Below are 11,899 nucleotides of genomic sequence, written 5' to 3'. Positions count from 1 at the left end.
CTACAAAATAATACCAACTCAACTAGTGGTATGACCGATAATGTTGCTCTGATTTTTTTAGACAATATACTTTTGGTTCTTGCAAACCCAATTACCAATTTTTCTTATTTGAGGCAACTAGTTTAAAAAGGTATTTTCAACTCTAGATTATCTTTTATTATTAGTTTTATTTCATGTTTAGTTATTGATGGAATAGACATACCCTTTGATTAAACTTTTAAATACAACCATAAACTGTGGTTTGATAGTATCCTCAAGTTTACAAAAATATATATATATGATACAAAATCAATTGGCCCACTCTTTGGGGGTTTATGATCTTTATACATCATTACTTATAGGTAAAAACTATAGTGTCTATTTTTAAAAAGCATGCTAGTACAAGATATCATTATAATAATGTACTACAGGGCCTTAGATTATTAAACCTCAGCTAATGGGACAAAGGGAAGACACAAATCCAAATTCAAATGTCAATAAAAATTTCATGACACTGGGGATTTCTTTATATCAAAGCCTCCCAAATCATTGATGGGAATCATCTCAAACTAACTGTCTCTTCTATTTTGCAACTGAAGGAAGCATTTTTGTTTGCATGTTAGTGTCATGATAGTTTGCCTACTCTGGCAGGAAAACAAGGGTGTAGCTGAATGGTCACCTGAATGGCCAGGGCACCTACCTCCCACAGGAACTGAGTGTGTGTGTTTCAAGCACACGCACATCTTTACTCTTTAGCTCAGCATTTAGACAGAACACTGCTGTAGAGAATGAGATTAGGAATGAGTAGGGACACGTGATAATTGTAACAGTAGAGAGGAACAGACTAGCACCACTGCACCCACTGGTTTTTCCTTTAATAGGCATCATGTGGTATAATTAACCCACTAAAAATATACATACCACGTTTGTGTTTCAAAAAGCAATTATTTCCACGAAAAAACTCTCTTCACACATATTAATATTTAAGTGCATTTTTTCAGTCACCTTTTCTCCCTCAATCTCGTAGAGTACGATGAATGCATTGTCTTTACATGTGTATTCTCTACGCTACTTTTAGCTGGGCTTTTTCTTTTTCTGGCCTGTATATGTTTCTCTGTTTCTGTGGCTACAAAGTTAATCACGCTCTCTATAGCTTCAAGGTGAACCTCTATGACATTTCCTAATCTTTCAGATTCCTCTTTCCTAGCTTGTCAATTTCATATTGTTTTATTTTCCAGTGCTTTCTCTGCCTGCCTAGAAAGTAACCCTCAGATTTCAGATGATGATTCTCACTCTCCAGGTTAAGGGTCATTCATGATTATGTGTATCTACAAATATACCTATGAATTCTGGGCTATGTAGACACATAGAGCACTAGATGGCTAGAAACAGAATGAATTAAATAGGAAGGTCTTAACCATGTGGCCTGGGTGCAAGGACTCATTATAAGTAAATATTTGGGAATTTTCCAGCTGGGCTCTATCCATGCTGAATAAAGCCAAGGCACTACCCTTTATCTGAATATAAACAGTAGATTCCCTAACATAGTAATTATTCAGGTAAGTCTTCTTCTGGTCCCAGAGCATGCATCAGCTGTATAACTTCTTTCTCAAAGCAGAATGAACACATGCAGTCAGGGTTGCTTCCTCTCCATCTTGGGATCTTTTCACTAAGAAGAGAAGTGACAGGGCTACTATTTAGCCCCATGCCATTTGAGTGGTGAAAGAAGTATGGAGATGTTAGACATCTATGTTCTTCTGACAGTTAAACTCCTGTCTTTCAGTAAAGCAATGGGACTCGGTTGAAACATGCATTCAGTTCTTAATTTCCTCTTCTTTACATAAATTTGTTTTAAATACAATAAGCTCTATTACAATCATACCTTCAACCAGCTAATCTAGATTTCATCTCTTGCTGAAATTCTTCTCCAGCCAATGCCGGACTTCTTGAAGGTTGTAGAAGAAGGGTCCCTTTCCTCCCAGATAAGCAATTTTCTGTCTCTGCACAATGCACACACGTTCAAAAGCCACCCCATAAGCTACGTTGGCATTGTTGTCCATGCGGTCAGCCACAACTCGGCACTGAGGCGGCAAGGAGAAACGCTCCAGAAGCTGGTGGGCTGCCGCGCATCGGTCTTCCTGGTTTCGATGCTTCTTCACCTCAAAAGACAAAGAGGAGTCCCCAGGCGCTGCCCAGCCATCCGAAGGGTGGGCCTCGTCGATGTAGACCAGCAGGAAGTCAGCCACCGCTGAGAACTCTTCCACCAGTTTGCGGAAGGCTGGCAGCTGGCTAGTGAAAGGAGGTCAGGTGGCTGAGCCAAAGTTGACCACCAGTGGGCGGTCAGGGCTGGCAAAGTCCAGAAGGTGGCACTCAGCTCCAGCAGCTGCATTCTCTGGGGTACCGTTTCCACTATTGTCACCTTTTTCGGGATTGGAGACATGCACCACACTGGAATTGGGAGCATCCTCACCCAATTTCACCTGGTGGCAGAAAAAAGTGGGGCAGGGGGAGAAAATAACACATTAAACACATTGCCACTTCCATTCACTTTAAATTGACATAATCGGCTCTGAGAGAATGTGGCATTTCCTTCAGAGCATGTGGTAAACACTTATTGATTTGACTAAAGAGGCATCATGTCAGGAAAGAATAGCCCCAAAGAGCACAAAAGTCTCCATTCTGTATAGTCACCGAAGGTAATTATTTTCATCGCTGAAGGCACTGGAGTTAATTCTTTTCATAATTAAGCTGAGGCTGGTATTCTTGACTGCCCTTATTTTGATGTCAACACTTAGCCTTAGCATGCATGATATAGCAAATGATTAATTGACTTCATTTTAAAAGTTAGACACAAATGGTCTACCTCAAGACAAATTATCAGCTTCTTGGGACATAGTACCTCTTTCTGAATTCTAAAATACCCAAGCAAGACCTTTATTTCCTTGCATGCTAAACCATTTAATCATAAGTGATGACCAACGATACCAGTGGGTTCTGTCCTTGGCCAGAACTGGAAAACATGTGAGGTCCAGGATTTATAAAAAGAACTATTTCTGCTTAGCCTCCTTAGTACTTCAGCTTTGACAACTGTAAAATGCGTATAATGATGTCTATCTTCCCCATACAGCTACTGGAAGACAACATAAGGAAAAGAGCTCTTTGGAGGGCAGCACCTGTGGCTCAGTGAGTTGAGCACTGGCCTCACATCCCAAGGGTGGCAGGTTCAAACCCGGCCCAGGCCAAAATGCACCAAAAAAGAAAGAGAAGAGCTCTTTGGATATTATAAATTGCCATATGGGTATGTATTGCTGTTATAAGATGACACCCTCCACCGTGTGGCACAAAACGTCATCTTCCCTGGGCAAGTCTGTGTGAATATATATATATACATATATATATAATCCAGAGCAAAGATTTGAACTCTGCTTAGCATGGCATCCTCGCTGGAGGTTTCTACCACTACTGCTTACATTGTGATTCTTATGATTCTTATAAATAGACTCTCACAACTTCCGTAAAAAAAAAAAAAACAACATACAGTTATTCCAGAATTCTACCTTTAGTTAATTCCTTATTTTCCATTTGTTTTCCTCTTTCTATCTAGGAAGTCACACACACAAAAGTACTTTTCTACCAGACAAGTTATTAACAAGTTCTTCAGAATTATGAAATATTCAGGCAGAAGAGCTAGCGATGAAAATTGTTCCATGTGCCTGCTTTGCACATGGTTTAAATAATTGAACACAGAATGAAGGGGAGTTTGCAGCCTTTGGATCTATAAATTGACAATAAAAATCAGGCAAAAATAAAGGAGCCAATTACTTCAGTTTGAATGAATACAATTGGGTCTTCCCCTAGAATTGTTTAATCAAAGCCAATAACATTAGGAACAACTTACGACAGTACAATTGATTTTGAGACAGTGTCTTAATATTACAATACACTTCTCACTGGATCGACTTATTTCCCTCATACAAATATACTCACATGTAACACTGCTGTTAATTGAAGTCACTTAGAAGTGAATTGTTAAAGATGTAACAATCCAAACTGGTATAAAACACTCAAGGGCTTTTATTCAGAAGCTTCTATCTAATGTTAATGCATAACTCATTTTAACTGTAGAATAAGAATTAAAGTTCTTTCTCTTTCTAATAGGGTAGGTTTAAAATATGCACTATTCATTTTCCAAAGGAAATCTTGATGGTAATAATCTTCCCTTTTAGAAAAGGAACCTGTGGGAGTGATTTAAGTAAGCACATTTGTTTTCAGTCATCACTTGGTTAATTCTCAAGTCACACTAGACAGAGAAATCTAATAAGCTACTTTTAACTGAGTTCTTTCATATAAATGACACTAGTCTTTGAGATTCCGAAATATACTTCAGATTTAAAGGTGTACATTTTAAAGATGTTATAAGCCTTTTAATCAATGAGTCTTTTTCCACTACTTTGAAGATCGAGGTGGTGCTGCTCATTCCCTTTAATTACATCCGTTTCACTTAAAACAGTAATGATTCTAGGAGGGCTGCTTTTAACGATATTGTGTGTGCTGTGTTCCTTGACATACTGTGATGTAGAGACCCAAATACATTCAGATGAGTTGGTGGCCATGACTTCTTGTTACGTAAACAACCTGTACACAGGAGGGGGAAAAACTGTCTGAGCTATACAAATACAAAAAATTTCTGGGTAGGTAAAAACATACATCTGCATTTTAGAATCATTTCTGAGACCTTTGAACAATTGGGTGGCCTTAAAAAATGGGCTTTTAACCTCCTGACTTTCATTCCAGCCAATCTGTTGATCCTTGCATTGTTCCTGGTTATTCAACTAAATAATCTAAACCGATGCCTAAGTCACAGGTGAGTCTCTTATTACCTGCAGTTAATTTTCCTGGAAAGTTAAAGCACCTTCTTCTCCTTCTTAGAGACAATCTATGGTTCAGCCACACAATTCCTTTTAAAACACAGACTAATTTGCCTTAGGAAATTCAGGGCACATACAACACTGTCACTCTAAAATTAAATATGAATAGTTACCAAATACATTATTGTCTTTTGATGGGGGGACAGGGGTTAGCATTTTGATGGGGTGAAAAGTATTTTCTTAACTTTGTTGAATGAATTATTGAATAAATACTAGTTGTTATAATCCTAGGTGAGTGAAGAATTTGACAGTTAACAATAACCTTGACCTGAAATGAACATAATCATATCTGGGTGATGGATGAGCTCGCTGAGGCAGACACATTTGGAAATATGAATCCCAGAGCCCTCCTGTAGAGACTCAATGCTGTTGATCTGTCCTTGACTATATCAGCTGGTTAGTGCATAAAACAAATGTGGTCAATTCTTTTTATTTTGATGAGTAGCCATGGACCCTACGGTAGGTTAGAACAACATACATGAATGTCCTTATCCATGAGGGTGACTAGGTAAAAGAAAATGCATAAATAAGATTGATACTATTAATAAAACTAAGAAGGAAAACACCCACCCTTTGTAAGTCCAAATGTGAGTAGACCAGTAGTCTGCTTTTATAAGCTTCAGATGCTAATCATAAAATTTGTCCATCTTTGCTAAGACCTGACGGAGGACAATTTAGCTAAAATAAAGGAAAAAAACTTTTTTAGAAATAAAAGTTTCCTTTAAACTAAAATATATATATATATATTTGAAAACATATTACCATTTCTTCTCATCTCCCCATTGGTCACCATAAGAAATTTTAAATTTTAAATAGACCAGAGTTTCAAATGGAGACTTTCTTGGTCCGCTGGGTTATGTTCCCCACTGAGATAGAAAGGGAGAATCACCATTGTCTTCAACGATGGAAGATTCTTTACTCTCCCCAGGAGCAAAGCATTCCTTGACACAGAGCCAAAATGATGAAGAAAATAAAGTTGGTCCCATAATAACATTTAGGCTGCAGGAAAGAAAGCTCTACGAAAACAAGTGATCCCCTGGTACTCTCAAACCTTGTTTTAATTTCCCACAGTGGCACAGAAAGTCTCCTGGCCACAAGTTACCTATCATCTTAATTTCTCCTTCTTAGAGGGTTTGTGTTTGGTTTTTGTCCTTAATGAGACATATTTGCCAAAGAGGCATTCAAAAGGCATTTTTTACTCTTGCGGAAGAGTAATTAGGTCGGTACCTCTTTCCCTGCCAGCATTAGCCGCTCTAAAGAGAACCCTGCCCAGTATTTAATGCCCAAACACAAGAAGCATCATTTCCACTAATTGGTCTTGAAGTTCCGATGTTCCCAAAGGGTCCCTTTATTCTGCAAGGATCAGAAAGGACCTTCGTAAAGTGTGATGTTGTCATCATTGACCTTTATCTCTCTCATCTGCACTTTTACAGTTGTCCTTCCTGAACGTTTTTTTGCGATCAGTAGCAACACAACATCAACAAAGCAAGTAAATAAAGTATTTGCATTTTTCCAATGGGCACATCTCTGGGCCAAGTTCACATGTTGCAGTAAATGTATTTATAAACAGGAACATGAATATAAATATATAGACATATAAAAATGTGATTCCCCCAGTGATGATCAGTGTTCAGTGCACGGGGAGAAGGATAATGCTGCTTTCGCATGTGGGTTGTGAAATGCAGGGCAAGGGGGAAAAAAGAGCCATTCATCAAGCAGAAGCTGGAATAGAGCATATACTACTAACCTTGTTTTTTGTTTTCCACAGCCTGAGAAAGGCTTCTGGACAAAACATCATCTAAGCTCATGATAGAAAAGTTAAGTAAATGATAAAAATGAAGAGTGAGTGTTTGGTAGAAAGATTTTTACACATACTTCTTGCTCTCCAGAGCCCTGAAAATGGCTTTATTAACTATCAGGAAGTTTCAAATTCTTTGACATAACGACCAAGCTACATCAATGTCCTTAGAAACGTGGCCAAACCATCATTAAGTGGAGATTTAACCATTTACATTCAAACTGGCCAAATAAATCAGAGCTGAAGAATGGGCTACCTACTCTTTCCTCTCAGCTCAATTCCCTTTCGGCTGTTCTCTTTTTAATTTGTACCTTGAAAATGTAGCTCTGAGCCCTATCATTTCCCAATGTTTTATCCAAGTGATGGACAAGCTCTGGCTGTGGCCTGCTTTGTTTTCTCTGGGGACTGTTTCTCTCTTAAAAGAGCCATTTTTCCATTGTAGAAACTAGTGTCAAAGGCTCGAGGTGAAGGAAGAGGAGGAGGAGAATGTTAAAGAGACCCTTTCAAAACCAAAATTGCATGTTCAAATGAATATGTTTTCTGTGCCGCTGCGGTATTAACCATGCAGAAGCTAAACTGCCTGTCAACATCTGTGCTATACGCTGACTTTTGCACTTCATTTAGGTAAGGGCCAGGCTCCCAGACAGGGCAGTTTGCTCCTTGGTCGCATTTGTAGTCTTTCAGCACCAGCACAAGGATATTCTGTTCAGATGCAACGATACTGACTAAAGAAGCTTAAAGAGCAAATATCTGCTCATCTCAAAATTTCTCACCAGTTCCTACAGACTTTATTTTCAATCAAAATTGCCCACAGAATCACCCTCCTACCAAAACCATCTAATCTTTAAAAGCCTCCCTAAAAAGTTAATTTTAAATTCCTTTCAACATTTTAGTGAAGAAGGCTTTGATTTCGATTTTTATTTTGTTCTTTTTTATTATTATTATTTCCATGTGGCATCTTGTGGGGGGAACACTCAAGAGATTTTTTTTTTTTACTCCACATTCTCTAAATATTTTCCCAAGTGTCTGACATTCAACAAAAAGGAAAATTAAAAATAAGAAAATCACATTTCTAATTGTATCACATGTGTACACACCCCTCGTCTTGGAAAACTTTGCTTCTGGAGGTGGCAGCCTCAAAATAATGCAAGTCAGGATTATGAAATACTATGAGGCCATCTCATCTAGAACCTCTTTTAGTGGCTGTAGAAATGGCTACACCCAAAGACACACTGGTGCAGATGACAACAGCATTGAAAAAAGTGAGTCAGCCTGATTGAGAGGTTCTGAGTGACCCTCGAATGCCACCACAGAAACCACCACCCTTGCCACACTTGAAGACAGAAAGAGATCATGATTGTGCTCAAGCTGTGTTTGCCGTATTTCCATTCATTGCACACCCAGTCTAGTCTTGTCTCTAGGTATATGGGTTCCGGGGGTGGTTTCTGCACATGGTAGCTGTTATATAAATCATTGAAAGCAAACATGACATCAGTCATGAACTTGGTCAATAATCAAACCAGTAGACAGAGACAAAGAAATACAGAAAGGAATATATAAACCACATGCAAAAAGAAAAAAACCAAATCACTCATCCTTCCCAATGTTCTGGGAACATGAATAACAAAACATTGCAACACAATGGAACACTATATATTAGTGAAAAAAATAATAATGTTTATAAAGAGGCATTATAAGTGTCTCTTTATTTTCAATAGGCTGCTTAATGGGAGAAAGAACTTCACTTAATATTTGTGGGTAACATTATAGCCTCCACTGTTTATGTGAGAGATGACTTTTTTCATCTTTTTTTCAATGAAAGTGGATATTTATATAAGGTATATTATAAGCACATAAGTAAAATTCTCCCAAGAAGTGATTCTTTTTATAGGCAAAAGTCATTTGACCTTCAACAGAGTCAGAGTTCAATATGTTGATATCGAACCACTGACGTTTGTATGTTATCTGCTAACATATACAAAGGACAGATACAGATGGGGGGACTTCCTGATTATTAATACGCTTGACATTCTTGTATGCTCCCCCAAATTCCCTTCCCCAAAAACAGAACATAAAAATTTCACATTCAATGTATCCATTCGTGGAAATAAAATTATCCATTTACTATCTCCTTGAACACATCTTGTAGTTGTCCCCACGTACATAATATAAATGAGTTTCTACTGTTAGAAATGTGAATACTCATTCATATTCTCATAAAAAATTCCACTTCCTAATAATACTAATAAGAGCTCTTGCTATTCTCAGGTCTTTAGGGCAATAAATGTAAACTTTCTGCAAGTTGCTCTCAGTGACAAAGATGTGTATTATAGTCAAACTTTCCTCGTTCACAACCAATATTTTCTTCTTGAACATTTTATTTTCAGTGAAACAACCTTGCCCCAAATTCTTTGTGACCACAAGTTACTTCTTTTCTTTTCCTGGTGCCTGGCTTTATTTTTCTAGTGTTTATGTCTGAGGGATGAATTCCCTTCCCCCTCTATTATTCTGAGATTCCCATCTCTGGTCCTGAGGTGCTGCCACTTCACTGCACACCTGGCTTCCGGATCTTTCTTAAACTTCTTTTCCTGACATCTGGGACAAGGTCTTCCTATACTATTATGGAAAACCAAGATTGTCTGCTTTGATAGCAACTTTTGCCAAGTGAGTTCATTCTTCTAAAACCTGGGGTCCTTCAGGAGTCATACGGCCATAGGGCACAGGGACAAATTGACAAAGGACAGGCCAAAACAGTTGAAAATGCTCCACAACATTCCCAAGCAGCAAAAAGGCTGGGACAACAGCATTTTTCACTTAGAAACAAAATCATCAACTCTGGCTTTGAGAGAGCAGCCCCCTGGTACACAATCTCTGCAGGCAAGGGAGGCCACTGCTCTAAAGCTCAGGGCACATGTTGGAGATTAGTGAACCACAGACCCATCATCTCTTTCTAAGACAACTTATTTTATTTTTGAGAAACAAAGTAAATGTGGCTTCCCTTAGCTGGATTTATGACAGCCAGCCCTCAGATCCTTTTTTTTTTTTTTTTTTTTTTGTAAATTGATACTTAGTAACTCAGGACTCAGTGCCTGAAAACTGCTTCTAAAGGGTTCAAATCTGAACTAATGTAACAGAGATGGCACACAGTTGCTTGCTTTCATTAACTCTTACGGCTACCAGAAACCAGGCACATTGGCTGTAACCATTTTATTAAGTCTTGTCAACTCTCTGAGTTTTCAGCAATGTTTTCTCTTTTCTTGTTTTTCCGTCCCACCCGTTGAACTGTCTTTCCTAGCTCACCTCACATAGCCTCCCACCAAGCAAAACACCAAAATTCCAGCAAAAGACAGGAGCAGAATATATGCAGCAGTCTCCCTCCCAGGACAGCTTTTGACTTTCTCCCAAAGTGATTCCACCTGCTGATATGTCCTCTGCTCCAAAATTGCAACAAGATATCAATTCCCTTTATTACAGAGACTTCCTTATTAGTTACACAGAGTCATCCTGGTTTATTGTCTGTCACTCCCCAATTCTAACCTGTGCGACAGGTGTGCAAAGTAAACAGAGGGTTATTTGAGCAAGGCCACTAGGCAGCTCGCACCACAATGCTCCCCAAGGCTCCCAGTCCCCACCTGCGAGCCCTTGCCCCTGTGCCCTAAGGAGAGGCAGTCCTCAGCACTGCTCACCTGTTTGTAGGCATCCAGGAGGAAGCTCTTCCAGACGCAGCGCAGTCCCTCTGAGGTCAGCATGCGCCGCCACTCTCCCCGAGTGGACTTGGAGCGGCTCAACAGCAGCACCACGTGCTTGAGCAGAATGACCGAGTCATAGAGCGCCAGGAAGAGGCAGTTGGAGAAAAAAACTGGCAGAATTTGCAGCGTGATCAGCAAGTCTACGCTGAGGATGCCCATCTTCTCTGCCTCCTGAGTCAGTTCCCTTGTGCGCTCTGGTTCCCCTTCACCCTCTTATTTAAAAGGGGGTGGTGGTGATAGAAGGGGTGGGGGAGGTTGGGGGGTGGGGGGAGAAGGGGAAAAACTAAATTAAAAGGAAGCCCAAGTTGTCTCCTTTTTCAAAGCAGCAGAAATGGCAAGACCAAGTCCAGTCTCTCCAGCCCAGCAGTTGGAGTGTGCCCATCAATTCATTCAATTCGGAGCTGCTGCTTTTTTTTTTTTTTTTCGGGATTTAAGATGTTTAAAAAAAAAAAAAAAAAAAGCTGGCGTACCCGTCCCTAATCCAGTTACCCCTGTCAGAGTCCGTTAAAGACAGGCAAATCTACTTTCACTTCCAAGCACCTATGAGACTGTGGCAGAGATTGCAAATTTTTTTCTTTAGCTTTTCATTGTTTCTATGTTCTTTAAAACGTAGCCTGTTTCTTTCTTGGATTGCCTGAGATTTTTAAATGTGCTTTAAGGGTAGTTTTTTTTCTCTCTCTTTCTTTCTTTACTCCGTTTTACACTTTCTGTGCGGCTTCTCCCAGTCTCCCTCTCCCTTCTCCAAGAGCGACTGACTCCTCTTTTCCCTCACTGCCTCTGGCTTTTCCTTCTTGCTATCTGTCTGTGGTGCAAAGTGCCTCTCTCTGCAGCCAGTGAGTCTCCCTGAAGCCTTTTATACATTCCCTGGCTAATTGCTGCAATAGAGAAATGAAAGCCTAATCTTGGTAGAGATCTTGACGTCATTGAGAAAGAGGGCTTTACTTTGGCCAGGGCTGCAGTGAATAGAAAAGCAAAACTCAACAACTTTTTTTTTTTTTTTTTTGGAAGGGGTGGGGGAGAGACAGTGGAATTTTGCTTTGTGATTTAAAGAGAGAGGGAGAGAGAAATTAATACCTTTGACAGCTGTCAGGAAATTCTCCCAAACTTTGGGAAAAGTAATTTAACATAATGTGTAGACTGATAGGGTCATTCTCTCACTTCTGATCATCGTTATCCTTAATTTCTGAAAGGTTTTGGAAAGAAAAGATCCTGGAGGGCAGGTAGGAAAGAGGAAAGGTAATTACAGGTGGGTGTTGCTCTACTTCTTGGGAGATGTGAATGTTTATATGTGATCTTTGTTCCACGCCTCTCTTTCTTCATCAGATTTGTGACCTAGGTCTTTTAAATATTTTCGAGTCATGTTTTTAAGAAAATGCAACATGTGTTGTGAGATGGAAAACTTTTTAACTCACTCCTTGTGAGTGCCATAATAATATTTCTCTGAA

General features: G+C 39.4%; 1 protein-coding gene across 1 annotated transcript; it reads right to left on the bottom strand.

The window, feature by feature from the left end:
- Nucleotides 1–611: 611 nt before the first annotated feature.
- DIO2 (iodothyronine deiodinase 2) lies at nt 612–11,282 on the bottom strand. Its single transcript, XM_053602695.1, is given in 3 exon segments — nt 612–1,886; nt 1,889–2,459; nt 10,392–11,282. Coding segments are annotated over 3 exon segments (816 nt in total). The 5' UTR covers nt 10,614–11,282; the 3' UTR covers nt 612–1,863.
- Nucleotides 11,283–11,899: the final 617 nt, after the last annotated feature.

This window comes from Nycticebus coucang, chromosome 9 (genome assembly GCF_027406575.1).
Source record: "Nycticebus coucang isolate mNycCou1 chromosome 9, mNycCou1.pri, whole genome shotgun sequence".
NCBI classification, from domain to species: Eukaryota; Metazoa; Chordata; class Mammalia; order Primates; family Lorisidae; genus Nycticebus; species Nycticebus coucang.
The sequence above is the reverse complement of the archived record's forward strand: the minus strand, read 5'-3'. Positions and strand labels throughout refer to the sequence as shown.